Raw genomic sequence first — 16,708 nt, forward strand, 5'->3', positions numbered from 1 at the left:
GTCTTGCTCAGAATGACTTTACATTGTCAAACTTTAACGATGTAGACTGACACTTTGCTTTGATGCTATCAAAGAGCAGTTCGTAGGGACGCCATGGAAAGCATATCCATCCTATCTTCTTGCATTTGTCAATGACTAAAGATGCTTAGACAAATAGAAGACTAACAGAAGCCTCAAGGTGAAGTTTACTTACCGGTGGGAACACTGTCAGCCACGGGAAGAGCTATTTTCTGGACGTAGGTGTCCAGGGTGAGCTCCGACTGCAGGGTGAAGACGGCCACGTCGTTGATTGCAACGTTCCTGTGAACACAGATCTTATTCATTGTCCTTCAACTCTATCATCGAAAAACTCTCTCATATGTCGCTAAACTACTGATCTCTTAGCATTAAACTAACGGCTATGAACTAATATGAGGTACGAAAACAAATATACTTAACTTCATAACGGTGTGAAGAGGGTAACAGAGGCTCAAAATAATCCATTGCAGTTCATCTGTATCCATAAGCTAAAATTTATTGCAGGAAAAGGTACTGCACCAAGATGACACTGTGAGTACAATATGTTATGCAGTGATGGGACACAAAGGGAAGTGTGCCATACACGTCACATCAGAAGGAGACAGCTAGTATGGGCAGAATTCTTCGGAACTGTGGGTCAGACACTGTATTCGAGATGGAGGAAGAAGATGGTACAGCGACCGTATGTGAATACTACAGCATTAGTGGCTGGTTATAGAGAGGCCAAAATCAACGTGGGACGCTCTCGGCCGCACAGTGTACTCACTTCTACTTTTTGACCTCAAGAGACTGCCTGTCCAGCGGGGGAAAGCGTTTACCAAAGCCATGTTCTTATGCCTAACCCACGGTACATCTGGTGGGGAGACGTGTGTTGTGTATTGTGCATCACACTCTGTACTGTCGTTATGCTTGCACAGTGTGTCAAAAATCAATGCATTATATTGTTGCCAGGGCCCCATTAGATGCACACATTATCGTCATGCCCCGTGCTGTTTCGATCTTATTGATCCTGTTGCTTAGGCAAGTGTGTGCTCTGATGCCAGAGCAGCTGCTTGAGATACCGGCGACAATGCGCATATTCGTAACAACGAGCAAACTGTTGTTAAGTCAGTATTATTCTAAGGCGCGTCCAAGTGCCTACAAACTGTTGAGTGACGGGACGGACCAGTTTTTTGGACTACAGCAGTCTTTCAAGATACACCGGTCAATCTCTTAGTCTTTTGTTGGTCCCCTCTTGCAGGCTCCTTTGCTACTTTAACTGATCTTGTCATTTTTAGAGAAGATACAATTTCTTGTAATTGAATTATATGCTGTTATTTATATGTGGTAATTAAAACGCCCAACATGAATCACCAGAAATGAGTGGATTTTACATCGCAAACAACCAACAATATAACAGAGAAACGAATGTAAAATGTAATAAAAATATTCGAAGTGAACCACACATTATGGGAGGATCCCTTATACGTACGTTACAGATGCTTGAACTTTTATCTTAGGAGAGGCATTGTTTTGCCTCGTGTAATGACTCAGTTATGGACGAGCACCACAAAGCAGCAGCCGACTGACGGTATCCCGTTAATGTGCAGATCAGAGAACAGGTCGCGTATTCTATAGAGGAGTAGTCTTCAACGTCCTATGTGACTTGAGGATGTGTAATTGTTATTCACCATAACTGCGAGGACCCATAGAAAGAAGCTCAGCAATTTAAAATTTTCAAATTCCCTCAAATTGCAAGCGCAACACGAAGGAACTGGAATCGCCCGTGATACTCAAGGACCCTGTTGCCAATCATGATAACGTAACTGTTCGTCCAGTACAAAGTTGAATAATGTGCTCTGGAGGATAACGATAATGTACTTCTGTGTTCCAAGCGTGTTTAGTCATCTCTCCTGTACAAACTGAAGAGAGATTCATCGGAAACGAATTTTTTCTATCAGTCCGCATGTCATTATTTGTATTCGCGACACCACTGCAGTAGTAAGCTGTGCTAACTACACAGCTCGCGATCCACTGCCGGGGTTTAATTATTTGTCCGTTTCTCTTCAGGTAATGTTTTCCTCAGATACACCTCTGTGTTTAATACCCCCAGTAAAAACATCTGTTTCTCTATGACACAGATCGAATAACGAGTCTGATACTGCCTCTATCCCAATCCTATAACGTGTTCCCATGGAAACCTTTGACGCAAATGAAGAATAATGTTATCTAATGTGACGTTTACTGCGCCAGGTAAGTGCACACAGCTTTCTGTGCTCCGCTGTAACCTTTATGCAAAAAGATACCGAAAAATTTGTGAAGCCGATTTTCTATGACTCTTATTCCTAGACATGGGATAAGGTTTCGTGGCAGCAAAGTAGATGTTCTTTCTGCCACTATCTCTATTGCCAGTGAAAAATACACATGACTTCGGTGTCCTTTTCATGCGATGGCAGCAAAGGATGACAATATGGAGCAGCGCACGATTTTGGGGGCTCAGTTAATTGTTTACGTCACACTCGCTTGTACTCGTGTGTGTGTGTGTGTGTGTGTGTGTGTGTAAAAGTTCCATACTGAACGGGTTATCTACAAGGAACGTACACGTAGTACAGTGCTCTTACAAAACAAAGTGTCGTTATATCATTCACTGCAAAACAGAAAAGCTTGTGCAATGGTTTGCTTGGTTTGTTTATTGAATTATAGTGACTATGTGAACCGCTACGACCGTCAGTTGATACGTATTTAGAAATCTAATTGCAAGTTTGCATCACTACAAAATGATGATTATCACGTATATACTACTGGTCATTAAAACTACTACACCAAAAAGAAATGCAGATGATAAACGGGTATTCATTGGACAAATATTTTATACTAGAACTGACATGTGATTACATTTTCACGCACTTTGGGTGCATAGATCCTGAGAAATAAGTACCCAGAACAACCACCTCTGGTCGTAGTAACGGCCTTGATACGCCTGGGCATTGAGTCAAACAGAGCTTGGATGGCGTGTACAGGTACAGCTGCCCATGCAGCTTCAACACAATACCACAGTTCATTAAGAGTAGTGACTGGCGTATTGTGACGAGCCAGTTGCTCGGCCACCATGACCAGACGTTTTCAATTGGTGAGAGATCTGGAGAATGCGCTGGCCGGGGCAGCAGTCGAGCATTTTCCGTATCCAGAAAGGCCCGTACAGAACCTGCAACATGCGGTCATGCATTATGCTGCTGAAATGTAGGGTTTCGCAAGGATCGAATGAAGGGTAGAGCCACGGATAGTAACATATCTGAAATGTAACGTCGACTGTTCAAAGTGCCGTCAATGCGAACAAGAGATGACCGAGACGTGTAACCAATTGCACCCCATACCATCACGCCGGGCGATACGCCACATGGCGATGACGAATGCACGCTTCCAATGTGCGTTCACCGCGATGTCGCCAAACACGGATGCGACCATCATGATGCTGTAAACAGAACCTGGATTCATCCGAAAAAATGACGTTTCGCCATTCGTGCACACAGATTCGTCGTTGAGTACACCATCGCAGGCGCTCCTGTCTGGTAGGCAGCGTCAAGGGTAACCGCAGTCATGGTCTCTGAGCTGATAGTCCATGCTGCTGAAAAGGTCGTCGAACTGTTCTTGCAGACGTCCCCATCTGTTGACTCAGGGATCGAGACGTGGCTGCACGATCCGTTACAGCCATGCGGATAAGATGCCCGTCATCTCGACTGCTAGTGATACGAGGCCTTTGGGATCCAGTACGGTGTTCCGTATTACCCTCCTGAACCCACCGATTCCATATTCTGCTAACAGTCATTGGATCTCGACCAACGCGAGCAGCAATGTCGCGATACGAAAAACCGCAATCGCGATAGGCTACAATCCGACCTTTATCAAAGTCGGAAACGTGATGGTACGCATTTCTCCCCCTTACACGAGGCAGTACAACAACGGTTCACCAGGAAACGACGGTCAACTGCTGTTTGTGTATGAGAAATTGCTTGGAAACTTTCGTCATGTTAGCTCGTTGTAGGTGTTACCACCGCCGCCAACCTTGTGTGAATGGAAAGAATTAGCGTTTTTATTAACGAAAGTGAAGATGAGTTTTTTGAAGTATTTATTTCTAGTGTTCACTACATTTTTGGGTGACAGTCCCATCATAATAAACCTCCATGATGATCATGTGGTACCAAGACTGATCAACAATATAAATAACTATTGTAGAACGTTCCATCAATGTTTTCATTCATGTAGGAAATTGTTCTATCAAGGAGCAATGGAAGAATCCACTAATGTATTGTAAGGTTACCTTAGTGACGACTTAGAGCAAAACAGGTAGGAAACCTTTATCCCTAAAACATTAATACTGACACATTAATTGCAAAAGTTATTTAGAAACGAAGCTATAGACTTGTATAATTACCGCGAGCTCCCCCAGATTCTAGTTTACTTTAACTATAAAATAATTATATTTTAATAAGAAGAGGCCATGGGCCTCAGCTTATGTCAAATAAAAGGCAGCACCATGTGATGCATCCTTACCCCCAAGGCCTGTAATCAGGGTGCAGGATCTGGTCTGCCACTTCGATCGTCTGCTCGGTCCCTTCGTCAGCACTTAAATCGTGTTCTCCGGCTACTGCCTGCAAAGTGTAAATATATGATGTACAACAAAATTGCCAGGTTGTCAAATGAACTAATGTAAGTTGCACCTTACAAAGATCTGACTGTTCATTACGCTGTTTCGTATAGCTTCAGAGACAAATTTCGTCATGTGAACCGAAGATGTGCTATTATTAGTGCATCAGTATCAATCGAGTGCACAACATCGTATATAATTAATAATGGTCGAATCGTCAGACTGTTCGTATAACATCCAACAAAAAAATTGAAGAACTCTTACTTATTAAGTGATCCCAGCCATCTTATTCACAAAAATCTGAACCGAAAACGTGGTTTGTTGTGGCAGTAAAAACCATTGTAAGAAATTAAACCAAAAAAGCTAAATTCAAGTATGATGTAATCATTACTAAAACCGTGTAGTTCTTAAAAAATTACTGCCAAACGTTGTCATCAGTTTACGACTACAAACTTAATACATTATTATATCACGCAAACAGACATTAGACAGGTGTAGTAGCAGTAGTAGTAGCTTTATTCATCCGTAGATCTCTTTTTACAAGGATATTGGACATGTCAAAATATTTACAAGTTTAGATCAATTTTTTTTTAAAAAAAGCTAATTCGTATACACATATATTTCCAGATTTGTAGTTAGAGACAGTCATTAGATTTACTCCTGGTATACAATACTTTTTTACAAGTAACTTATTAAATAATTTAACGCCACACTGTTCACTTATATCAGTCACTGCACACACTAAATACACATTGTTTCATAACGCTTCACTCACTGCACACACACACACACACACACACACACACACATGCACACACACTGGTGATCTCTGGGCCATTTTATGTACCGCAACTTCCCATTTGCTATCCTGAAAAACTGAGTCAGCATTCATCCATAATGAGTGAGATGTTGAGCTTAGAAAGAGGAAGAGGTGTAAGAGGTGTTAGCATTGTGTTACGCTTAGCTTAGGGGGAAGTAGTTCTAGAAAGGAAAAAGAGGGGAAGAAAAACAAAGTGAAGGTGTTATGCGGAATGTTGGATATTTGATAATCGTTATTATTATTTATTTGTATAACATTTTTTATCAAACCCCTACTCTGTTTTATACGGAAGAGTCTTATGAAATGATGCAGCCTACTTTTAACTATTTATGGTGTTTCTTCTGGACCTCATTGCAATTTCAAGACGAGGGTGAGTATAATTTACTTGCGATTTAAGAGCGCCAAGGCAAAAGCTGTAATGCAATATAGTTGTAAATTATCCTATTCTATGGTACGCACATTTGTCGTCTCAAATACATTTTTGTGATAACTCCTTCTTTCCATCGAAACAAAACAGTACAATACTGCGGAATTTTGCGAAAATATGCCACCTATTGACTGATACAATTTTCGGTATGTTGATAATTTTTATTTTGGGACGTTTTACTTACAAATGAATAAAACACCGGTTTTGTGCCACACGCGTTTCGCCTTTATTCTTCGCAAGACATCTTTAGTGGCCTGGAATATGTGCCTTTTTATTTGGTTATACTATTCAGTTTACGTTTTGGACATTGTACGTGTATAAGAAGGTTGTAAGCAGTTCTAGCACATTTTGCATTCCTATGGTGAGGTAATAATTTACTTACAGATTCTTTGGATGTTGGTCTACATGTTGTGTTTTTTTTCCCTTCTTGTAGCTGTTCATCTTATAACTCCCATTTGAAATTTTGTTTTGTGATATTCGTTTTGATGTTTTGTTTTGGTTGGTGTTACCAACTACTGAATGTTATTGTCAATTACTGAATGTTATTGCCAGTTATTAAATATGTTTTTGTAATATCTGCGATCTCTCTCTCTCTCTCTCTCTCTCTCTCTCTCTCTCTCTCTCTGTGTGTGTGTGTGTGTGTGTGTGTGTGTGTGTGTGTGTGTGTGTGTGTGTGTGTGTGTGTGTGTGTGTGTGTGCAGCTGAGGACGACACAACAAAAGTTTAAAAGACACAGTTTTATTTGGTCATAGATACACTGACGCTGCTGTAATATATTACGGAATCGCTAGGTGAAAAAATATCTGTTCGGCGTTTTTTTTCTGTTGGATCAAGGATTCATTGAAGTTTGATGTCTCAACGAAGTAATACCTACTTGACGATGAAGCAAAGAAGACCACAGGTCAATAAAAGCTTTGATAATGAAGAACAGATTCAAGCTTACCTTCAAAGTTACTCTGCATTGAACTAATTGTTAATAAATCTTATCAGACTATCTCCGTTTATTATTAAATGAAGTGAAAGAAATAAAGGCAGAAAGAAGTACACACGTCTAAGATCATAAAATTCAGCTCATGTCCTGTTAGGGAAACGTTAAAGATTAATGGTCTTCGTCTTGCGTGATGTAAGTTTTGCAAAAATTTTGCTCATGTAGATCCTTTTTGGAAAAAGAAAGATAGGCTCATGGTATACGACCTAGTGTTCGCTGGTATTCGCTTCTGTCATGTCAATGGTGATCTTGTTGCCGATTGAAAGAAATCCCTTTGCGCTATTAGCCCTGCTCGCTAGTATAGCCTCTACATGATGTGGCCGTGTAATAGCTCGTGTTCTCCCTTCCAATTCAGTAGTTGCTGTTTCATCTACTTCTATCTATGTCTACATGACTGCTCTTGCAATGCACAGTTAAGTGCCTGGCAGAGGGTTCATCGACCCACCTTCAAGCGAATTCTCTCTCGATCCACTCTCGAACAGCACGCAGGATCTGATTTCTCTTATTTGATTACAATGAAAGCTTCCCACTATGTACGTGTACCCCAGCGAAATATTTTCGGTTTAGAAGGATGAAGTTGTCGATGGAAATTTCTTGAGAATATCCCCCCGCAACGAAAAATACATTTGTTTCAATGACTGGTACCCCAATTCGCGTATCATGTCTGTGACACTCTCTCCCCTGTTTCGCGGTAACACAATTTGAGCTGTCCTCCTTTGAACTTAGTCGATGTCCCCCGTCAATCCTATCTGATGTGGACTCCACACCGTGAAGCAATACTCCAGAAGAGGGTGGACGAGTCTAATGTATACAGCCTCCTTCGTGTACCTTTGTATTTTCTAAGTGTCCTCGCCACCAATCGTAGTCTTTGGTTAATTTTCCCCACGATGTTATCTATGTAATCATTGTAATTTAAGTTATTCTTAATTGCAGTCCTGATGTATTCTGTTGAATTCACGTCCTTTTTATTTGTGTGATTTACTGCGTAACCGAAATTTAGTACATTCCTTTTACTTTATAGTTTTCATTATTTAGAGATAATTGCCACATTTCTCAACATACAGATATCTTGTCTAAATCATTTTGCGATTGTATTTCATCATCGGATGACTTTACAAGGCGATAATTGACAGCATCATCTGCAAACAATCTAAGATGGCTGCTCAGATTGTCTCCTAAATCTGTTATATAGATCATGAACAGCAGAAGGCCTATAACACTATCTTGGGGAACGTAAGATATCACTAACGTTTTATTCTATGAATTTCCAGCAATTACTACGAACTGTGCACTTTCTGACAAGAAATCATTAGTCTAGTCGCACAACTGAGACTACAGTTCGTAGGCACGCAATCTGATGAGAAGTCGCTTGTGACAAACGGTGTCAAATGCCGTTTGTAAATCTAAAAATGCCGACTAAATTTGAGATCCCCTGTCGATAGCGCTCATTACTTAGTGTAAATAAATTTCTAGTTGCTTTTCACTAGAAGGATATTTTGTTAATCAGTGTTGTCTATTTGTCAATAAATAATATTTTTGGAGGGAATTCACAATGTTCGAACACAGTATATGTTCCAAAATCCTGCTGCAAATCGACGTTAGTTAAATCGGTCTGTAATTCAGTGGATTACTCTCATTTCCTTTATTGAGTATTGGTGTGACCTTTGCAACTTTCCAGTCTTTAGGTATGTCTTTTTCGTGAGCGAGGGGTTGCGTACCTGTATGACTGCTAAGTATGGTACTATTGTATTAGCTACTCTGGAAGGAACCGAACTTGTATAAAATTTGGGACAGAGGCCTTCCCTTTATTAAATTATTTAAGCTGCTTCGTTACACCGAGGTTATCCACCTCATGTGTACTTCACGTACGACTAGAATCTTTTTGGATTTTCTTCCAGATTTCGAGATGAGTTTCGTTGTGAAAACCATTAAAAGAATTTGGCACTTAAATCTGCGCTAAGTGTCAAGCTGCAGTGAAACATCGCAGATCCTGGAGATTTGGAGTTCTTTTAAACGTGGCATCCTTTTTTCGTTGTCCCTGCAGCTACGTTCTGTCTTGTTTTGTGTGGCATTGAGTACCATCTCTGATTTATTTGGCCTGTATCTATCGACTTCCGTCAACACTGTGTATTTCAATGTAAACCACTTGTGGTCTACGCTTACATTGTTTGGAAAGAGTGGAGAAGATGCCAGGGGAAGTTTCACCTGATTTTTTAAATAGGTTTATTTTGCGTTTCTTTTTGATGGATTTCAATGTTGCAGTATTCAATTTTGAGTGATACATCCCGTGTCTGTGGCTTCCTTTCTTTCAATGTTGCTTCATGGTAGTCAGACACGGATTCTTCATAATAAAGATTTGTGACATGGGATGAGTGCGGTGAACCTATGGACAATGTTGATTCGTGCGTAACTGGTCGTCAAGAGAAATTCCTGCATCTTACACAGATAATAGAGTACTGGGTGTCCATCACATTTATTAAAGAATATAGAAAAATCCTTCTCCCGAGTAGACGTTCTATGTACGAGAGAAGGCGTTCACATATGTTGTTGAGACGTTATCAGATAAGTAACAAGGTCATAGATAAAGCGGACGAAACAACGCAGGGAAAGACAGAGAAAAGTGCACAGATGTCTCCTACGAGATTAAGGAACTGTGAAGTAAAACCACTCATTATTAGAAATGTTGTAGCACTTATACCAACATTAGTGTGCCAGTAACTTATCATCTTTTGCTTCGTTTTCAGCACCTATCCGCATTGGTGGATGTCAGAGACATCACGCTTACGGCGAGAAATTACTTTTCTTTTAGTGTCCCGATTGCCTCTCGCCGCTAAATCCAATAGAGTCGGTTAACACTAATTCAGTTACTTACGTCTGCGATGGGTAATTTAGAACACTTGATAAATGAGAAAACAGGGATTGGGGATGTGCGTGTTCAGTCAAAGTCCGTTTAGCGGTCAAGCACCGACTACTGTAGGGTGTACACAGCAAGATTATTCTTATAGCGATATCGAATCAAGCAGTATATCACGTGGCAGTGATTACCTGGGAACAGGGGCAATACACTGATCCTGCAGCGTGTTTCTTACAGGAGTCTCAACTGAAGACAGAAAAAAAATTCGTTTCCACACAGAGTTTATTGGAAACCGTTTTATTTTTTAGCTGCGTCGAGTCTGGGCTGAAGTCCTGAGTACTGATAGGTGCTTAAGGAAAGACATAAGCGGAAAAATAAAACTAGAGGTAGTGTTACGCATTGTTATTACTAGATGCAGTTTGAGTGCCACGCCGTACTTTGCTCGACTAGGCGAATCTTCACATTTCAGAAAGCACTCCCGCTCAAGATAAAACTTTTGACAGTCGTATCATCACTGATCCGCAATAAACTATACTAAACCAACTCTATTCAGACCTATCTGTCGGTGCGCTATTGGTGAGTGAACTGCGGTGACGGAAGCTATGGACAGTATACTATTAAACTTCAACATTACTACTAAACAATTTTACTTTTCTGGTCGACTAAATAATATTTTATATCACAATTATTTACTAAAACGTTAGCGATAAGGCTATACTGCCCTCTTAACTTTGCCGGGAGATAAATGCAGTCAGTTGTACATTGTTTATTTGATCTACGTGCCATATGGCAGAAATACATGTGAGTTGGACTTATAGAAGTATTAACCCTATATTTTTACTGTCACTCGAAAATTAGAAATAAATGCTTCAATAGAGGTTGGATCACCATCACATTACATGCCAGGACTAACTGCAGAACATAAGATCAAATAACTATGGCACATTAAAGTGAAGTATGTTTGGAATTACTCTCATTCAGCTGCGTTCCGACTTCACTCTTCAACGGGACACGTGTACATCAACTATATGCAAGCTGGTTGTATATAAACGTGATCCATGAAACGTTAGTAGTTAATCCATACATATTATAAAAATGGATGTACACTACTGGCCATTAAAATTGATACGCCAAGAAGAAATGCAGATGAGAAACTGGTATTCATTGAACAAATATATTATACTAGAACTGACATGTATTTACATTTTCGCGCAATTTAGGTGCATAGATCTGAGAAATAAGTACCCAGAACAACCAACTCTTGCCGTAATAACGGCCTTGATACGCCTGGGCATTGAATCAAACAGAAGTTGGATGGCGTGTACAGGTACAGCTACTCATGCTGCTTCAACACGATACCACAGTTCATTAAGAGTAGTGACTGGCGTATTGTGACGAGCCAGTTGCTCGGCTACCATTTACCATGCGTTTTCAGTTGGTAAGAGATCTGGAGAATGCGCTGGCCAGAGCAGCAGTCGAACATTTTCTGTATCCAGAAAGGCCCGTACAGGACATGCAACATGTGGTCGTGCATTATCCTGCTGAAATGTAGGGTTTAGCAGGGATCGAATGAAGGGTAGAGCCACGAGTCGTAACACATCTGAAATGTAACGACCACTGTTCAAAATGCCGTCAATGCGAATATGAGGTGACTGAGACGTGTAACCAATGGCACCCCATACCATCACACCGAGTGATACGCCAGTATGGCGATGACGAATACACGCTTCCAATGTGCGTTCACCGCGATGTCGACAAACACGGATCCGAATATCATGATGCTGTAAACAGAACCTGGATTCATCCTATAAATGAAGTTTTGCGATTCGTGCACCCAGGTTCGACGTTGAGCACATCATCGCAGGCGCTCGTCTGTGATGCAACGACAAGGGTAACCACAGCCATGGTCTCCGAGCTGATAGTGCCTGCTGCTGCAAACGTCGTCGAACTGTTGGTGAAGATGGTTGTTGTCTTGCAAACGTCCCCATGTGTTGACTCAGGAATCGAGACGTGGCTGCACGATTCATTACAAACAAAATACAGATAAGGTGCCTGTCATCTCGACTGCTAGTGAAACGAGGCCGTTGGGATCCAGCACGGCGTTCCGTATTACCCTCCTGAACCCACCGATTCCATATTCTGCTAACAGTCATTGGATCTCGACCAACGCGAGCAGCAATGTCACGATATGAAAACCCGCAATCGAGATAGGCTACAATCCGACCTTTATCAAAGTCGGAAACGTGATGGTACGCATTTCTCCTCCTTACACGAGGCATCACAACAACGTTTCACCAGGAAACGCCGGTCAATTGCTGTTTGTGTATGAGAAATCGGTTGGAAACTTTCGTCATGTCAGCTCGTTGTAGGTGAGGCCAGCGACGCAAACCTTGTGTGAATGCTCTGAAAAGCTAATGATTTGCACATCACAGCATTTTCTTCCTGTCGGTTAAATTTCGAATCTGTAGCACATCATCTTCGTGGTGTACCAGTTTTAATGGCCAGTAGCGTAGTTCAGGAGATATGACATCATAGACGCTGAAACAAGTGAAAATCTGCCTCAAGGCGTTAAAATTTAATACTTCGTTGCTACTAAGTCTATTAACAACACTTGGCAGACAATATCCACATTTTCCGCTAAACGTACCTACAGAAATATGTCATTGTACGACACACGATTCAGAAGATATGACATTACTCTGTGGAATGTCTGAAAAACAACCGCATCATGCATGACGTTTTATTCTATTGCTTCTTTACAAGTAACTCTGTTCGCATCATATTTCATAGAGAGTACCCGCATATGCCGCTGAATACATCCAGAAAAATATATTATGGTAGGATTTAGTTCAGGAGATATTACATCAAATTCTGAGATGCCGTATCATGCATGACGTTTTAATTTATTAGTTCTTTATTCCTAACTCTATTCACAACACACACTGCAAGCAGTAGCTACATGTACGACTAACTGGATGAACCTCCAAAATTTTATCATCGAAGAGCACAGAGTTGAGGAGATACGGCGCCATAGATATTGAGCTGCGTCATAATGAAACTGCTGGGAGAAATTGACTAGAGGTACAGGTGAAATGCGTGTACAGATACTTGAGAAATATGTTAAATACATGTGAAGTATATCTGCCATGCATGTATGGTTGCAAAGCCAAGGTTACAAACCTGATGTTAAACTATAGAACAATTTCAAACAAACTTGGTATCAAAATTAGCTACGATCTGAAAGAAATACTGTGGGTTTAAGAACCACCATCCTCCTACTGGGAATTGGATGATAGTAGAAGGGGGCAGAGGAGATGGATACAGATAGAGGGAAAGAGGAGATGGGTAGAGAAAGAAAATAGAAAGAGATTGACAGACAGAGGAGAGAGGAGTAGATGAGTAGGTGAGCAGCAAGAAGGGAGAGAAGAAGATGGACCGGGAGAGGAGGGAGGAGGAGATGAACAAACAGAGTGAGGAGGAGGAGGAGGAGATGGGATTAAAAGGTCGAGGAGTATACGGACAGAGTGGGAAGGAGCAGATGGGCAGAGGGGGAGCAGCAGATAGACCGAGAGAGGGGGGGAGGAAAATGACAGAGAGCGGGGCATTACGAGATGGATAGACAATGAGAGGGGAAGACAGTGAGGGGGTGGAAGAAGTGGACACAGAGGGGGAGTGAAGGAAATGGGCAGAGAGGGAGTAAAAGAGGTCATGGACAGAGAGAGAGAAAAGAAGGAGAAGGACTAACAGATGAGTAGACACATACAGGGTGTTTCAAAAATGACCGGTATATTTGAAATGGCAATAAAAACTAAACGAGCAGCGACAGAAATACACCGTTTGTTGCAATATGCTTGGGACAACAGTACATTTTCAGGCGGACAAACTTTCGAAATTACAGTAGTTACAATTTTCAACAACAGATGGCGCTGCAAGTGATGTGAAAGATATAGAAGACAACGCAGTCTGTGTGTGCGCCATTCTGTACGTCGTCTTTCTGCTGTAAGCGTGTGCTGTTCACAACGTGCAAGTGTGCTGTGGACAACATGGTTTATTCCTTAGAACAGAGGATTTTTCTGGTGTTGGAATTCCACCACCTAGAACACAGTGTTGTTGCAACAAGACGAAGTTTTCAACAGAGGTTTAATGTAACCAAAGGACCGAAAAGCGATACAATAAAGGATCTGTTTGAAAAATTTCAACGGACTTGGAACATGACGGATGAACCTGCTGGAAAGGTAGGGCGACCGCGTATGGCAACCACAGAGGGCAACGCGCAGCTAGTGCAGCAGGTGATCCAACAGTGGCCTCGGGTTTCCGTTCGCCGTGTTGCAGCTGCAGTCCAAATGACGCCAACGTCCACGTATCGTCTCATGCGCCAGAGTTTACACCTCTATACATACAAAATTCAAACACGGCAAGCCCTCAGCGCCGCTACCATTGTTGCACGAGAGACATTCGCTAACGATATAGTGCACAGGATTGATGACGGCGATATGTATGTGGGCAGCATTTGGTTTACTGACGAAGCTTATTTTTACCTGGACGGCTTCGTCAATAAACAGAACTGGCGCATATGGGGAACCAAAAAGCTCCATGTTGCAGTCCCATCGTCCCTGCATCCTCAAAAAGTACTGATCTGGGCAGCCATTTCTTCCAAAGGAATCATTGGCCCATTTTTCAGATCCGAAACGATTACTGCATCACGCTATCTGGACATTCTTCGTGAATTTGTGGCGATACAAACTGCCTTAGACGACACTGCGAACACCTCGTGGTTTATGCAAGATGGTGCCCGGCCATATCGGACGGCCGACGTCTTTAATTTCCTGAAGGAATATTTCGATGATCTTGTGATTGCTTTGGGCTATCCGAAACATACAGGAGGCGGCGTGGATTGGCCTCCCTATTCGCCAGACATGAACCCCTGTGACTTCTTTCTGTGGGGACACTTGAAAGACCAGGTGTACCGCAAGAATCCAGAAACAATTGAACAGCTGAAGCAGTACATCTTATCTGCATGTGAAGCCATTCCGCCAGACACGTTGTCAAAGGTTTCGGGTAATTTCATTCAGAGACTACGCCTTATTATTGCTACGCATGGTGGATATGTGGAAAATATCGTACTATAGAGTTTCCCAGACCGCAGCGCCATCTGTTGTTGACAATTGTAACTACTGTAATTTCGAAAGTTTGTCTGCCTGAAAATGTACTGTTGTCCCAAGCATATTGCAACAAACGGTGTAATTCTATCACTGCTCGTTTAGTTTGTACTGCCGTTTCAAATATACCGGTCATTTTTGAAACACCCTGTAAATACATACAGGAGCAACCCTGGGAACTCAGCTAGTAATATTATATAAATGATATCTTGTTTATTTCTGTCAAATAGGTAAATTAAATGTACATTTTGCCAGGGGTGCATTCCCACCATTTATTGAGACATCTTAAAGGTGTGCAATACATACATGTATTCACCTACATGCAGCACTTTTAACCGAGAATACGTGTTGTACCAACTGTTCTGACCTCGACACTCACTTGCTCAGTACATACGTTTTATTACATCGTATGTGGAGGCGTTGTTCGCAGTGTGAATACTAATCTGCTGATAAAGTAGTTGTTCAGCCTTCACCATTAAGAAAAGCTTCCAGTGTGCAACGAATGGCATGTTAGGACCAGTCTGCGGAGCTTTAGCTTTTTACTGAGGTTATTTGTCAGCATAGCACATAAACTGCACCATGTTATTATGTTTGGTTTTCTGTGGCGTTGCTTAAGTGTAGAATGGATTTATCCAATGTCTGTGGCTACACACATGTGTATACACACACAAACACAAACACACACACACACACACACACAATTCTAGACTGTCTGGTCCATGACATCGATTCCTTTACTCACCACATAGTATCCCAACAAACCAGACTGGGTACAATGTCCAGCTGTGAGGACGGCTTTGGTGCTGATTATCGAGCCACCACATGTGTGAGAAGATATGCCCAGCACCACCCACTGCAGCGATACTTGGTACGGAAACTGCCCTGCAAACGTACGTCAGTATTAATTGAAGATTAATCGGTGGCGACAGCCTCAGTTGCTGTTGTAGATGTAAGTAATCATTTTAGAGCCACAGTTTGTTAGACTAGAGTTAAAATACTTGAATATGTTCGAAAATAGGCTAACTGTAATTACCGTCTGACGAACTATTGAGCCCAGCACAGCGATACCGTAGGTTATAGATAGATAATGACTTCTCTTGGACTATCAGTCTTCTGACATGGTCCGCCACGAGTTCATCTCCTGTGCCAACCTCTTCATCTCGGTAAACACTTGCATCCAAAGCCCTCAATTATTTGTCGGATATATTCTAATCTTTGTATCCCTCTACAGTTTCTACGCCCTACGTCTCCCTCTAGCATCATGGAACGTATTCCCTAATGCCTTAAAGTACCGGGTGATTAAAAAGTCAGTATAAATTTGAAAACGGAATAAATCACGGAATAATGTAGATAGAGAGGTACAAATGGACACACGTGCTTGGAATGACATTGGATTTTATTAGACCCAAAAAAGAAATACATAAATTCAAAAAATGTCTGGCAGATGGCGCTTCATCTGATCAGAATAGCACTAATTAGCATAACAAAGTAAGACAAAGCAAAGATGATCATCTTTGCAGGAAATGCTCAATATGTCCACCATCATTCCTCAACAATAGCTGTAGTCGAGGAGTAATGTTGTGAACAGCACTGAAAAGCATGTCCGGAGTTATGGTGAGGCATTGGCGTCGGTTGTTATCTTTCAGCATCCCTAGAGATGACGGTCGATCAAGATACACGTGCGACTTCAGGTAACCCCAAAGCCAATAATCGCAAGGACTGAGGTCTGGGGACCTGGGAGGCCAAGCATGACGAAAGTGGCGGCTGAGTACTCGATCATGACCAAACGCCGCGCGGGATTAGCTGAGCGGTCTCAGG

At 41.7% G+C, this 16,708-nt stretch overlaps 1 protein-coding gene across 1 annotated transcript in view; it reads right to left on the reverse strand.

The window, feature by feature from the left end:
- The window catches only part of LOC126285092 (trypsin-1-like), a 69,107-nt gene that overhangs the window by 22,478 nt on the left and 29,921 nt on the right, over positions 1-16,708 (reverse strand). Inside the window, exons 3-5 of the mRNA XM_049984419.1 lie at positions 15,633-15,772; positions 4,549-4,646; positions 194-300 (exon numbers count right to left, since the gene is read on the reverse strand). Coding sequence (XP_049840376.1) covers positions 194-300; positions 4,549-4,646; positions 15,633-15,772 — 345 coding nt within the window. The remainder of the gene's footprint in view (positions 1-193; positions 301-4,548; positions 4,647-15,632; positions 15,773-16,708) is intronic.

The sequence above is a fragment of the Schistocerca gregaria genome, chromosome 1, assembly GCF_023897955.1.
Source record: "Schistocerca gregaria isolate iqSchGreg1 chromosome 1, iqSchGreg1.2, whole genome shotgun sequence".
Classification (NCBI taxonomy): Eukaryota; Metazoa; Arthropoda; class Insecta; order Orthoptera; family Acrididae; genus Schistocerca; species Schistocerca gregaria.